Source organism: Hyperolius riggenbachi, chromosome 7 (assembly GCF_040937935.1).
Source record: "Hyperolius riggenbachi isolate aHypRig1 chromosome 7, aHypRig1.pri, whole genome shotgun sequence".
Lineage (NCBI taxonomy): Eukaryota > Metazoa > Chordata > Amphibia > Anura > Hyperoliidae > Hyperolius > Hyperolius riggenbachi.
The window spans coordinates 112,578,969-112,595,110 of NC_090652.1; the positions used below are offsets into that span (position 1 = coordinate 112,578,969).

At 44.3% G+C, this 16,142-nt stretch overlaps 1 protein-coding gene across 3 annotated transcripts in view; it reads left to right on the plus strand.

The window, feature by feature from the left end:
• Positions 1–16,142, plus strand: part of C7H7orf50 (chromosome 7 C7orf50 homolog) — a 553,489-nt gene that overhangs the window by 504,907 nt on the left and 32,440 nt on the right. For all 3 annotated transcript variants that reach the window (XM_068244522.1, XM_068244519.1, XM_068244520.1), the window contains exon 6: positions 13,015–13,096. In XM_068244522.1, coding sequence (XP_068100623.1) covers positions 13,015–13,096 — 82 coding nt within the window. The remainder of the gene's footprint in view (positions 1–13,014; positions 13,097–16,142) is intronic.

Below are 16,142 nucleotides of genomic sequence, written 5' to 3' on the forward strand. Positions count from 1 at the left end.
TCAGATATGGTCAGCCTTAGCGCACTTCCTGCCAGTTGCATCTTGTTCTGTGGAACAGGAAGGCTTTCCTGAAGGGTGCTGACCTCGGTTTGGGCTCTGGCCAGGCTGTAAACTCTGTATATAGAAAGTGCAGCCAAACTGACCGCATCAACCCCGGCTGTATTAATAAAAGAATACAGGCAGCTGGAATGTAATAACAAAACGCAGACCCAAGAGGGAAAATGTGTAAGACGAAATCAAAATATAACATGACAAACGAGTAGAGAATGAGGTGCACGGTCATATTACATATAAATAATAGTCCGTGTTTGTTGTGGGGCTCTCTGGCTGCTAAGCAACGCTGTATGTAGAATACATGTAGCAGTAGAGTATATATGAGAATAGACTTACCGTATGTAGAGAAAACTGAGACAATAGAATATGAGAATATAGAAGAGAATACTGTATATGTACAGTCAAGGTAAATGGGTTATGCTCTATAAAATGTTCAAATATTAAATTAATTAAATCTTTAATTTTTTAAAAAAAAGTTTACTGAAGTATAATCACTTTCATCAGTAAAGAGAGAACTACACCCATTTTAGGCAAAAATAGAAAAAAAATGAACTGTGTTCCTCAGTAACCCCTTGTGAAAATGGTGCCTTGTCTGTCTCCTTAAAGGGGTTCTGTGTAGGTTAAAAATTAAAACAAGCTGACACTTACCTGGGGCTATCAGCCCCCTGCAGCGGTAATGTCCCGCGCCGTCCTCTCTCGATGCGCCACCGGGCATTATTTGGCTGACGACAGACGAATAATGCGCACTCCCATTCGCGTCATCGGGAGCTTACTGCGCAGGCGCAGTAAAAAGTTTTTTTGTACTGCGCCTGCGCAGTAAGCTCTGATGACGCGTATGGAAGCGAGAGCTCAGCCGTGCAGCCGCAGTGTAATCACTCGCGTGATTACACGGGGACCGGCGGCAGGGAACGGCGCATCAGGAGAGGACGGCGCGGGTCATTACCGCTGCAGGGGGCTGATAGAAGCCCCAGGTAAGTGTCAGCTTGTTATACTTTTTAACCTACACAGAACTCCTTTAAAGGGGCACTATGGCGAAAAATTTTAAAATGTAAAATACGTGCAAACATAAACAAATAAGAAGTACGGTTTTTCCAGAGTAAAATGAGCCATAAATTACGTTTCTCCTATGTTGCTGTCACTTACAGTAGGTAGTAGAAATCTGATAGAAGTGACAGGTTTTTAACTAGTCCATCTCTTTAAAGGGGATTCTCAGCAAGGCATTTATGCTTTATAAAAATATTCCCTAAAAAGGATTGAACAATGATGCTGGCCAGCTTCCCTGCTTGCTACACAGTTTTTTGGCAGTTGGACAGAGCAACTGCCATTCACTAAGTGCTTTTGAAAATAAATAAATCCCAGAGAATCCCCAATGAAGAGATGGACTAGTCCAAAAACTGTCGCTTCTGTCAGATTTCTACTACCTACTGTAAGTGACAGCAACATAGGAGAAAAGTAATTTATGGCTCATTTTACTCTGGAAAAAAATTACAATTTTACAATTTTTCGCCATAGTGCCCCTTTAAGTACATCCAGGCATTTTAAAAAATAAAATTCCATTTACCTGGGGCTTCCTCCAGCCCCTGCCAGCCATCCAGTGCCCTCGCCGCAGCTCCAGTGGCTCCCGGTGTCCTCCGCTGCAGAAGCCGGCTTCTTGTGCGCTCCATGGCACGGGTCACGTGGTCTGGCTGACATAAGGATTGTACTGCACAGGCGCAGAACTACTGCGCCTGCGCTGTACAGTCCTGATTACGTTGGGCAGACCACGTGACCCGCACCGTGGCGAGGTCGGCTTCTGCAGCGGAGGACACCGGGAGCCACCGGAGCTGCAGCGAGGGCACAGGATGGTTGCCAGGCAGGGGCGTAGGGCCTGTGGTCGCAACGGTCGCCTCGGCGACCGGGCCCGGCTCCTGAAGAGGCGGGGGAGGAGCCCGGGGGGCCCATGTCCGTTTGGACTCTCTCGGAGATCCGTGCGTGGCTGCGTGCGTTATTGGGAGGGGGGAGCCGCAGCCGCGGGGAGGGCAGCCCGACCTCTCCCGACCTTCCTCTCCCCGGGCCCCCCCCTCAGATGCAGAGTGCGCGGCGCACGGAAGCGCTGTAGGCTGAACTCACCTGCCTGCGTTCCAAGCGCCGCTGGTCTCCTCCCGCTCTGTATAGATGTTGTTACACACTGCTTCCGGCTAAACAGGAAGCAGTGTGTAACAACATCTATACAGAGCGGGAGGAGACTAGCGGCGCAGGGACGGGAGGTGAGTTCAGCCTACAGCGCTTCCGTGCGCCGCGCACTCTGCATCTGAGGGGGGAGAGGAAGGGAGGGAGAGGTGGGGGTGGAGGGGCAGCTAGCTACCTAACCTATCCTGGGGGGCCAGCTACCTACCTAACCTACCCTGGGGGGCCAGCTACCTACCTAACCTATCCTTGGGGGCCAGCTACCTACCTAACCTATCCTGGGGGGCCAGCTACCTACCTAACCTATCCTGGGGGGCCAGCTACCTACCTAACCTATCCTGGGGGGCCAGCTACCTACCTAACCTATCCTGGGGGGCAGCTACCTACTCTAACCTACCCTGGGGGGCCAGCTACCTACTCTAACCTACCCTGGGGGGCCAGCTACCTACCTAACCTACCCTGGGGGGCCAGCTACCTACCTAACCTATCCTGGGGGGCCAGCTACCTACCTAACCTACCCTGGGGGGCCAGCTACCTACCTAACCTATCCTGGGGGGCCAGCTACCTACCTAACCTATCCTGGGGGGCAGCTACCTACTCTAACCTATCCTGGGGGGCAGCTACCTAACCTATCCTGGGGGGCACCTACCTCATCTAACCTATCCTGGGGGGCCAGCTACCTACCTAACCTACCCTGGGGGGCCAGCTACCTACCTAACCTATCCTGGGGGGCCAGCTACCTACCTAACCTATCCTGGGGGGCAGCTACCTACTCTAACCTACCCTGGGGGGCCAGCTACCTACCTAACCTATCCTGGGGGGCAGCTAGCTACCTAACCTATCCTGGGGGGCCAGCTACCTACTCTAACCTATCCTGGGGGGCAGCTACCTAACCTAACCTATACTGGGGGGCAGCTACCTAATCTAACCTATACTGGGGGGCACCTACCTATCTAACCTGGGGGCACTTAATTGTCTAACCTGTATTCGGGGCACCTAGCTAGCCTATACAGGTGGCAACTATACTGGCTACCTATATTGGAGGCACCTACCTAACTAACCTATACTGGGGGCACCTACCTATCTAACCTATGCTGGGGGCAACTATTCTGGCTACCTATATTAGAGGCACCCACCTAGCTAACCTGTACTGGCGGCGCCTGCCTATCTAACCTATACTGGGGGCAACTATACTGGCTACCTATGCTGGAGGCACCTACCTGGCTAACCTATACTGGGGGCAACTATACTGGCGTACCTATGCCTGGCTACCTATACTGGGGGGACCTATAGCTGGCTATAGGGATTCGGATATGTGTGTGCGTCGGGTGTTGCCGGGGGAGGGGGGGCTGTTGTTGCCGTGGGGGAGGGGGGGGCCACATCCAGATTCCGCATCGGGGCCCAGAGGTTTGTAGCTACGCCACTGTTGCCAGGGGCTGGAGGAAGCCCCAGGTAAGTGTTTTTTTATTTTTTAAAATGCCTGGACGTATCCTTTAAAGAAAATCTGTCCTGTCCGATTTGTACAATAAAAAACATACCAATTGAGTCACTGTGATGTCCTGGGTCCCTCTTTGCCGTTTCCGCCACTCCCCACCGCGATCCTGGCTTTTAATCGCCAGTTTTAAGCAGTATTTACAAACAAAAAACATGGCCGCTAACCAGGAAGTGATGTATGTGTGTGTCTGTATATATATATGTATGTAATAATATATATATATATATATATATATATATATATATATATATATATATATATATATACAGTATGCATAAATGTGGGCACTGTTGTCATTTTATTGATTCCAAAACCTTTAGAACAAATTATTAGAACTCAAATTGGCTTAATAAGCTCAGTGACCCCTGACCTATATACACAGGTAAATCCAATTATGAGAAAGAGTATTTAAGGGGGTCACTTGAAAGTATCCCTTTACTTTTAATTTTCTCTGAAGAGTAGCAACATGGGGGTCTCAAAACAACTCTCAAATGACCTGAAGACAAAGATTGTTTGCCATCATGGTTTAGGGGAAGGATACAGAAAGCTGTCTCAGAGATTTTAGCTGTCTGTTTTCACAGTTAGGAACATACTGAGCAAATGGAAGTTCACAAGCTCAGTTCAAGTTAAGGCTTGAAGTGAAAGTCCAAGAAAAATCTCGGATAAACGGAAGCGACGAATGGTGAGAACATTCAGGGTCAACCCACAGACCAACACCAAAGACCTACAATATCATCTAGCTGCAGATGGAGTCACTGTGCATCGTTCAACCATTCGGCGCACTTTATAAAAGGAGATGCTGTATGCGAGAGTGATAGAGAGGAAGCTTTTTCCCCGCCCACAGCACAAACAGAGCCGCTTGAGGTATGCTAAAGCACATTTGGACAAGCCAGCTTAATTTTGGAATAAGGTGCTGTGGATTTATGAAACTAAAATTAAGTTATTTGGGCATAACAAGGGGCGTTATGCATGAGGAAAAACAACACAGCTTTCCAAGAAAAACACCTGCTATCTACAGTAAAATATGGTGGTGGTTCCATCATGCTGTAGTGCTGTGTGGCCAGTGCAGGGACTGGGAATCTTGTCAAAGTTGAGGGACGCATGGATTCCACTCAGTATCAGCAGATTCTGGAGACCAATGTCCAGGAATCAGTGACAAAGCTGAAGCTGCGCCGGGGCTGGATCTTTCAACAAGACAACAACCCTAATCACTGCTTAAAATCCACTAAGGCATTAATGCGGAGGAACAAGTACAACGTTCTGGAATGCTCATCTCAGTCCCCAGACCTGAATATAATTGAAAATCTGTGGTGGAGTTAAGGAGAACTGTCCATGCTCGGAAGCCATCAAACTTGAATGAACTAGAGATGTTTTGTAAAATGGAATGGTCCAAAATACCTTCAACCAGAATCCAGACTCTCATTGGAACCTACAGGAAGCGTTTAGAGGCAGTAATTTCTGCAAAAGGAGGATCTACTAAATATTGATTTCAGTTATTTTTTTGGGTGCCCAAATTTATGCACCTGCCTAATTTTGTTTAAACAATTATTGCACACTTTCTGTAAATCCAATAGGAAATCTGTAAATAGGAGATAATTTGTCATCTTCGATTCAATTGCTACTTTATCATAGAAATCATGAGAAGTATTTTCCACTATAGTGATTTGATTTGTACCCCCTCCCAAGCCTTCTAACCCTCTCACCCACAATGTAGGTTGTATCAGTGGCTGGATAGTGAACTGGTTAAGGGCTCTGCCTTTGACATGGGAGACCAAGGTTCGAATCCTGGCTAGGTCAAGTACCTATTCAGTAAGGAGTTCAAGGCAAGACTCCCTAACACTGCAGGATGGCCTCTTGAGCGCGTCCCAGTGGCTGCAGCTCTTGAGCGCTTTGAGTCCAACAGGAGAAAAGCGCTATACAAATATTTGGATTATTATTATTATTATGAGTAGCCAGAAAGGCTGATGACAGTGAGAGTGTAGCTTGCAATAGTGGAGGAAGGTAGTTGTGTCTTTTCAATAAAAACCAAAGACTGTAAGCAATCTAATAACATTACAAGAAAAATGAAAAGATCCTTCTAGCATCATAAAGGACGGCTTCTAGCCAGGGCCGGCCCGCTCATGAGGCGGGGTGAAACATTTGCCTCAGGCGGCACATTTGGGGGGCGGCACCCACCTGTCCGTGGGTGGGGGGGCCGCCCGCCGAGCTGGAGGGGTAGCGGGCAGAAAGGGGGTATTGGGCCTAGCGGTGGGGAGGGGGGGTCGGACCCCCCCCCTCCTCCCTCGCCTGGGTCCCCCGATCTGCGCTCCCCTCCAGCTGAAAATAGTTAAGTTCCAGCGTATAGATAAGAGGCAACGGGCAGGGATCACTCACCTTTTCCGCGTTCCAGCGAGCGCTCCACTGACGTCACTTCCTGCAACGCCGCCCATAGCTCCCCACCGCTAGGCTCAATACCCCCTTCCTGCCCGCTACCCCTCCAGCTCGGTGCTGGAGGGGAGAGGGGGGGGGCGGCGGCGATTTTTTAAATTTTGCCTCAGGCAGCAAAAAGTCTAGGGCCGGCCCTGGCCTGCTTCTAGCAATGTAACAGCAGACCGAGATGAGGGTCTTAACAAAAAATCTTGAGGATTTATGTTTAAGAAAATAAAGTATTATAGGAATTGTGTGGTTTGACTACAATGTTATACATACGGTTTAATTAATATGTAGTCTGCTGAAGGACCTTTGTTTAGGCTTCGTTCAAGATTAGACAAGACAAATAAAATGTATATTGTGATTTTCTCCTGGTAGACTCAAAGCGACAGAGCTGAAGCCACTAGAAAACGCTCTATAGGCAGTAGCAGTGTTAGGGGGTCTTGCCCAAGGTCTTCTACTGAATAGGTGCTGGCTTAATGAACAGGAAGAGCTGAGATTCAAACCCAGGTCTCCTGTGTCAGAGCCAGAGTACACTGTCCAGCCACTCAAGGAACTATCTCAAGCTGTCTCTCACTGTTTCCTGGTTAAGTGCTTCAGAAAACAGGACTGTCTTTGACCCAAGTTGGGTCGAATAGCTCAGAGTAGCTCTCTTGCTTAGATGACAAGTGAAGTTTCTTAACTCTTCCTGTACTGGAAAACAATATGAGACTCATATCTATGCTACTAATGTACTATTTCTTAGGTGTACGACACATACAAATCATTATATCAAAAGTTTATTTTTACTTCAAGTTTGCTTTAAGTCCAATCTGGCGCTGCAATAGTCCCATGATGATCACAAAGTGACTCCCAGTTATCTTTAGTAGTTCTGTTGGTAAATGAGAGCTCAAAGCTACCTGCGTAATATCCTCCTACGTGAACTTTGGGAAGACCTATTCATCGTTTCACCAACTAGTAAAAAGCTCTAAGGGCGTGTTATAGACATGCTGGAGTGTTTTACAAAACCCAGTGAAAACATCCTTAGTGCTTATTATTCTCAGCAAGTCCATACTTTCATAGGACAAGGCTTCTCAATCAAAAAACTAGCATATGATCTTAGCAGAATGAAATTATTCGTTAGAGATCAAATGGGGCACATAAATGGTGTGTCTAATGTGTCTTTCTAGCCTTTAGAACTTAGTCATTTCCCTCCTTTTTTATTTGCCTTTTATAATAGTATTCATAATTCATCATTTTGGTGGGTGTAGTTCAATTTGATTAAACAGTGAAGCATATTTATTGCAATAAATGGTTCGCTCCTTTTTGGAGTGCAGCTATCCTGGTTTGTTCGTTTCTTTTCTGAATTTTATAATAGAGAACTGATAGCAGTTTTGGTAAGAGTTTTTTTTTTTTTTTTTTTTTTTTTTTTTTAGCTTGCTACGTTTTTTTATCCACATTAAACTGCTCAGACATCTCAAAACTTGCGATTATGCAAGAATGATCTGAGTAGCCTCTGGGAATTCTGCCAGCAGACTAAAACATAAATATGAATACTTGGCTCAGCCGATTGTTCATGTTTATTACTATGGAGGAGAGTGGAGAACAGGAAGCAGATGCTGACGTTACGGCTTATCTCCAGGGGGAATGAAAATGAGTGAGACAGGGTTCTTAACCATTGTAAATGATCATTCTACCAAGACTGCTCAGCTGGAAGTGATCTACTGCACTTATAAGCATGAGAACATCTCCAGATCTGTGGAAAATGAGCTGGATCCTAATTCCACCATCTCATGTCTGCAAATACTTTTTAACATGACTTTTCACAAACTGGTAATCGGAGATCGTCAGGCCACAGAGACACTGGCAACCAAGTTAGTTGCAAGTAATTGAAGCCAAAATCAAATTACAGTCATTGGAGCAAATGATTGGAGAACACCTCCATTGTATGGTTCCTATAGCAGAAAGTCCATGTTACATCTGTGTGTCGGTCTATCTGTCTATACTCTTCTATAATGCGGACATATGGGCGCCTTGCATGGTACACCTGAGGCAAATGACATCTAGCATTAAGCTTAACGCTCCATTTCCAGTTTATGGAGGAATGACTGTTTGTGATAGAGGCAGTCTGGAAGTCATAAAGCGGACACATGTTCTGCTCTCTCTCAGGCTCTTAGGATAGAGCTCGGCTTTGTATAGCCACTTTTCCAGACAATTTGACACAGTTTAAAAGCTTTCCTTGGCGAAGAGCATGAAAAGGGCAACTCAGGAGGCTTATGTTGCAAAGGTATTGAAGCCCATGTGCTTGTCCATTTTTATTCTGGTGGGTCGGCCTCCTCAGCATGGTGCAGTGTAGATAGTGATGAGTGGACTGATCTGCTTGCCTGGTGATGTGACTCAGAGGAGTAGCAGGACCATGCTAACAATGTCCATAATACGCCATTGAATTTCAAACTGTCATTAAGAATGGATCGTCTGATGGAAGGATCCCTATACCCACACCCCTGAAGACCTAAGAAACATTTCATTTCATGTATTTTTATTATTATTGATTTATAAAACACCAACGTATTCCGTGGCACTGTACAGAGTTATTATTATTAGCATTTACAACGGGATTCGAAAGTTTGGGCAACCTTGTTGATCTTCATGATTTTCCTGTATAAATCGTTGGTAGTTATGATAAAAAATGTCAGTTAAATATATCATATAGGAGACACACACAGTGATATTTGAGAAGTGAAATGAAGTTTATTGGATTTACAGAAAGTGTGCAATAATTGTTTAAATAAAATTAGGCAGGTGCATAAATTTGGGCACCACAAAAAATAAATGAAATCAATATTTACTGGATCCTTCTTTTGCAGAAATTACAGCCTCTAAACACTTCCTGTAGGTTCCAATGAGAGTCTGGATTCTGGTTGAAGGTATTTTGGACAATTCTTCTTTACGAAACATCTCTAGTTCATTCAGGTTTGATGGCTTCTGGGCATGGACAGCTCTATTTAACTCACACCACAGATTTTCAATTATATTCAGGTCTGGGGACTGAGGTGGCCATTCCAGAACGTTGTACTTGTTCCTCTGCATGAATACCTTAGTGGATTTTGATCAGTGCTTAGGGTTGTGGTCTTGTTGAAAGATACAGCCCTGGTGCATCTTCAGCTTTGTCACTGATTCCTGGACATTGGTCTCCAGAATCTGCTGATACTGAGTCCATGCGTCCCTCAACTTTGACAAGATTCCCAGTTCCTGCACTGGCCACACAGCCCCACAGCATGATGAAACCGCCACCACATTTTACTGTGGGTAGCAAGTGTTTTTCTTGGAATGCTGTGTTGTTTTTCCTCCATGCATAACGCCTTTTTTTATGCCCAAATTTATTTTCATCAGTCCACAGCACCTTATTCCAAAATGAAGCTGGCTAGTCCAATTGTGCTTTAGCATACCTCAAATGGCTCTGTTTGTGCTGTGGGCGGAGAAAAAACTTCCTTTTGCATACAGCATCTCCTTGGGTAAAGTGTGCCGAATGGTTGAACGGTGCACAATGACTCTATCTGCAGCAAGATGATGTTGTAGATCTTTCGTGCTGGTCTGTGGGTTGACTTTTTTCACCAATTTGTTGCTTCGATTTTTCTTGGTCTGCCACATCAAGCCTTAACTTGAACTGAGCCTCTGGTCTTCTATTTTCTCAATATGTTCCTAACTGTGAAAACAGACAGCTAAAATTTCTGAGACAGCTTTCTGTATCCTTCCCCTAAACCATGATGGTGAACAATCTTTGTCTTCAGGTCATTTGAGAGTTGTTTTGAGGCCTCCATGTTGCTACTCTTCAGAGAAAATTAAAAGAGGAGAGAAACTTACAATTGACCCCCTTAAATACTCTTTCTCATAATTGGATACACCTTTGTATGTAGGTCAGGGGTCACTGAGCTTACCAAGCCAATTTGAGTTCCACTTATTAGTTCTAAAGGTTTTGGAATAAATAAAATGACAACAGTGCCCAAATTTATGCACCTGCCTAATTTTATTTAAACAATTATTGCGCACTTTCTATAAATCCGATAAATTTCATTTCACTTCTCAAATATCACTGTGTGTGTCTCCTATATGATATATTTAACTGACATTTTTTATCGTAACAACCAACGATTTATACAGGAAAATCATGACGATTAACAAGGTTGTCCAAACTTTTGCATCCCACTGTATATAGCACCAACATCTATGGCAGTGCTGTACAGAGTATAATGACTTATCACTAACTGTCCGTCTAATCACAATCTAATCCCTACCGTAGTCACATGTCTGTCTATGAATGCATTGTGTAGTGTATGAATCATAGTCTTGCGCCAATTTTAGGGGGAAGTCATTTAACTTATTTATATGTTTTTGGGATGTGGGAGGAAACTGGCGTGCCCGGAGGAAACTCACAGCCCTGGCTGGGATTCGAACCAGGGACCCAGTGCTGCATGGTGAGAGTGCTAGCCACTGCACCACCTGCTGTGCAGTATATAAAACAAACATGGAGTACATATGATATACACAAACCATGGACACTGGTTCATAATTGGTTGACATAGTAATTACAGATACAATTGTAACATAATGAATATATATATATATATATATATATATATATAGATCTCTTTTTTTCTAGATACAAAAGGATGAGAGAGCCCTGCCCTTGCGAGCTTACAATTTGTGGTCTGTCATCCTGCAGATTTCCTCACTTCCTGTGTTGTGTACTGCCATTCAGTTGGGAGCAGATGATTTTTTTTAGAGACAGTAAAGCTACCCATACACTATTCTACCTTGGTGCCCATCATCCTAAGATCTAACCACAATCAACTTTATGACCGAGATTGTGGTTCAGTTGTGGAAAAAACACCTATTCCAATTCAATCCTGGGACAACCCAGGCACCATGGTTAACCATATTTTCTGCCCAATTAGATGTTTTTGTTGTACCTAACTAATTGGGCAAAAATATTATATAGTGCTTGGGTAACTTTGGAAGCACACATTAAAGCATCATACACACTCGGCCAGCGGCATTGTTCTCCTCCCCTTCTGTCGTGCTTTGCATGTCTCCCCACCCCCAGCAACAGTACCCGCGCTCTCCATAGCAACAGTACTTTGGTCACCATACAAAAACTCTGCTATCTTCTTTGCCAAGCAGCCTGCCCAGCCTTCTGGAGAGAGAAGGGGCAGGACATGCAGGAGTAAACTGCAGCAGGCAATAATAGCAATCAGGCTTATGGTGCTCATACATGGTACAAGTTATTTAAATTTTTCGATTAGATAATTTTGTTTGATTATTCAGTTAGATCTAATATAACGATTTTTCCAACATGTTCGATCGTATTCTATCGAAAAAAAATGGGTAATCGTTCGTTTTTCTTGACAAAAAAAAATATATATTTTTGACTTTCATTTGATTCGATCATTTTTGTCAAATAAACGGGAAATGGATATGAATATGGGCACCATTCGTTTTCCAGCTCACCCAATCACCAACAAATAGTTTTCAGATTTTGGGGGACACCTCTACTCATACTGGAAGGCGGCTAAAATGAAAACAATTGGTTCAGATGAAGAAAGTTGCAGGTGAATGTGGGTTTTAAGATGCCAATAATTTAAACAGGAATCATCACACGATTAGCAAGGAAAATGGTTGCACCTGATTGATAATGATTATTAATAAAACAATTGGGTGGATTACCAAAAAAATCTATCACTCTGTTTGGAATAAATATGGTCACTCAAGAACCAGATATATCTGGTTGTGGTGGGTCCATCTTTATTGGAGATCTCACCACACACACTGCAGCTGAATTTACAATCCTATTGACTGCTACATATTGACTGCTACCTGTTATCTTACCTGTTATCTTAATTAAGGGGTAAAATAAATAATTAGAGTACAGTGCTTTATTGATCTGGGGCTCATTTTAAAAAAAAGGATACCAGGGATGACATGTGACATTATGAGATAGACATGCGTATGTGCAGTGGCAAGCATACAAATAACTATGCTTTGTTCTTTATTTCCTTTTTCTGCCTGGCAGTATTACAATTTAGGTATGCAAGGGACCGTTTCTCTCATGTCAGGACTTAGTCGGACTATGGCGTAAACCTCACTGATAAGGAGTTATAGCCATAAAACGCATTCCTTCCTAAGAACAGCTTTCACGAGCAGGGGATAGATAAAAAGGTCAAAGTTCTTATATTTTAGCTTCTGGGACACTCAAAGACTAAATCAGAATATGGGTCAATGGAATATTAAACATTATTTTCTTAGTTGATACACAGAAAAGAAAACTGTAGGATTCTAAAAAAAAAAAAAGTCATTTTAGGAGTAGGTGGATAGAAACAATTGTTTATCTTATGAGTTTATTTTCACCTCAGGTTTTCTTTAAAGGGACTCAGAGCTGACTAAAGTAAAAAGATTTTATACATACCTGGGGCTTCCTCCAGCCCCATCCGCCTGGATCGCTCCCACGACCTACGATGTCGGCCAGCTACACAGAAGAAGTGCGCCCTCTACATATCTCTCCAGTGGCCGCTGGAGAGATACGCAAACAGCGCACTTTTCCTACGCTAGACTTGCTCTGACTGACGGAAGTACGGGGACCCGGTACCGGAGCTGCAGACAACGGAGGACGCCGGCATGGGAACGATCCAGGTGGATGGGGCTAGAGGAAGCCCCAGGTATGTATAAAATCTTTTTACTTTTTAGCTCTGGTACGCTTTAAGCACAGTAGGAATTCTCAAACACCTTGATATATGGTAGTATTTTTTGTTAGTCCTTTGTTTCTTTGACTGAGTTTTGAACTTTAATGGACATAATATTTACAAAACTTAATCATGTTTAGTGTATATTCTAAACACAACAACATTTTGTTTCAGTTGGTCCAAGAAACAACCAGATTGGAAGTTTCAAAAGACAAGGCAAACCTGGCTCCTCATGAACATGTATGACCCGACCAAGGTAAGCACCACATATTTGGAGGTAATGGATGAATATGTAGTTGAGGCCTCATTTATCATTGGCTAAAGAAATATATATGTTTTAGGGCTGCATGACTAAGCTCCTCACAGCGGTTCCTTTTCCTGTCCGGACTTATGTCACTCTATTGGGTTGATGCAGAAAAGGCTGATGATATTTCACACTGCGTGGCAAGGTTACCAACCTGTACTGAACCTAGTAAAGCTCATTGTGCCGATAATGTGAGTGTTACCATAGCAACGCATGTAAACAGTGTACGCATGGTACAGCAGTAGTGTAGCGCGTGCTACGCTTCTCCTGTATCTCGCATACACTGTTTACGCATGTTGCTATGGTAACCCTCTCATGCTATTGGTGCAACAAGTGTTACTAGGTGGAGTGCAGAAAAGGTTGATAACATTGCACACCATATGTTACCACCCTTTTCTGCATCAACCCCTTTGTCCTTAGGCCCAGGGTTGGTCCCCATCTATGCATGCATAAGTGTATGTGATGATGTAATTTTGCATGAGATGTCAGGGATTAGCCTGCCAATCCTGGCTATTTGTTTGCATATTTCCAGCCCATTCTCAGCACTTTCAACCAAATTGGGGATAAAGCAGGGAGACAATGGCATCGGTGGACAGGCATGCAAGGCCTGATTTATACTTTTTCCATACTTAAGCCAACTTCTTTCTGGCACCCTTTGTATATGCCGACTCCCCCTCCCATTCCATGCCCCCCCCCCCCCCCCTCCATGCAAAATCTATGTATAGTAGCTCCTTTCGTTCATATACAGTTCCCTTTGGCAGCAGATTCCCCTCTCCATCTCTTACTCTCCATTTTCAGCCTCCTCTTCAATACCAAACAATCCTTCCATTCTGTCCAGCCGCCCCCTTGGCTACCAACCGCCTAAAGCCCAAGCCTATGTGGCCTTTCCTGCGGGCAGGCCAGTATACATCATGTGAGCGAGAGTGGGCAGGGTAAAAAGACAACAAAGCACCTCTACTATAGTGGCAGTATAAAGAAGATGAGAACAAAAGATGATTCATAGAAGGTAACATTTTTAATGTAAACAGTACCATCCTCCAATACCAGTGTCCTGCTCTGGAAGCACAATGCCGCTTTAGAAGTAACAAAGTAGCTCTCGGCCCTGCCTATCCTGGTCATGCGTCATGCAGCTTGGATTGGGGATTGCTTAATAATTACATGAAATTAATACCTATTAAATATTCCGTATCATTCAAAGGAATCAACATCAAACCTGTTCAGTTTTTTTCAGATTTTGGGCTTGATTCACAAAAGAGTGCTAACTTTTAGCACGGCCGTTTTCGCGTGAATTTTCGCGTAAATCGATAACGGTTTTGCGCGCAAACACGAATTTTCACGCGAAATCGATATCGTTTTCACGCAAAAAATCATGTTGGCGCGCGAAACCGTTATCGTTTCACGTGAGCATTCGCGACCGTGCGCAGTGCGAAAATTCACGCGAAAACGGCCGTGCTAACAGTTGGCACTCTTTTGTGAATCAAGCCCACTGTCATACACACATAAGAGAGCTGTCACCTGCAAGGATTGTGACTCCATCCCTCGGACAACAGTTCGGGACAGAGTTCTATACAAAACTCATGCAGAGCTGTTACTTAGGGGTTGATTCTTCAATGTATTACAAGCTGTTAAGTGTGAGATACATTGATGATCGGTAGTTAAATGTGACGTGCTGCTAACCGCTGCTGGCGGCAGCATAGCGTGCACTCTTAAGGTGCGCGTGCTCCTTGTAAAGTACGCATGCTAGTGGAGGACCACGACCACAATACTTGACTAGTGCAACCGCTACTACGTCAATTGAATGAGGTACAAGGAAGTTGCATGGTAAGGGTTTGCTCCTATGCTCAGCATTGACTGGAAGAAAGCAACACTATAGACCAATGATGGCTAACCTTGGCACTACAGCTGTGGTGGAACTACAAGTCCCATGAGGCATTGTAATACTCTGACAGCTCTAAGCATATCTCGGAGAGGCAGAGGCATGATGGGATTTGTAGTTTTGTCACAGCTGGAGTGCCAAGGTTAGCCATCACTGCTATAGACTAATGGCTATGGATGTCTGAGTTGTAGGGCGTGGCCAGGGAATGGTGCTTCTGATCAGGTACTTCAGCAGTCATTGATACTACTACAACAACAAAGTTGGCCTCTGAAAACCTACACAGATGAGGAAAACGTTTATGCCTAAAGTGGGCCTTTTTGCAGACTTGGTTTATTAAGTTAACCAGTAACAAAACAGTTCTAGAAACAGTGAAGAGAAATATAAAAATAAACACTGAACATTTCATAAGATATTTAGAGACATGTTGAGGATATTTAGAGGATGTTTAGAGACCTGACACAGCTTCCAGATGTGATAATAAAAACAAACAGATACTTGCTTGCACTTTCGTTTCTTTTTGGGGGGGGGGGGGGGGGGGTTGAAAAGGGAACTGCTAAAGCCCCTCTTCTCTCCCTGCACATTATAAATTGACGTCCAATCCCCGGTATTACTGCGTCTTCCTGCTACCTCCCGCCACATGCTTTCCCCCACATCCCCTTATTCTCTCCACATGTCCTCTGACTTGACACCACGCCCCAAGGCTGACACTTTCATCCACAGCCTGTTCACTAATGGGAAGACCGGGAGCAGCATCAGGTGGGTGGAGGTACAGAGTACATTCACCACGGATGAGGGGGCAGGGTCATTTCAGCAGTTTAGCTCAGCTGCTCAGTGGCATTGGCACCCAGACAAAGAGGGATCAATAATTAGGAGCCACGAGGTAAATTACTTTTATTAGACAAGTATGATGTATTTACCTGGCCATAGCAATCACTATGGAGTCCTGAAGCTGGAGTATACATGGCCATGTCTTCTCATTTCTAGGGGGTAGTGGTAATTCTGATTGCTCATATATCCCACGGTACAGAGAATTTCTCTGTTTGGCACCATTATTTCTAGTTATGCCACTCACTGTCACATGACCTTAGATCTCGGCCCATAAAAGCATTTGTATTTGTGCAG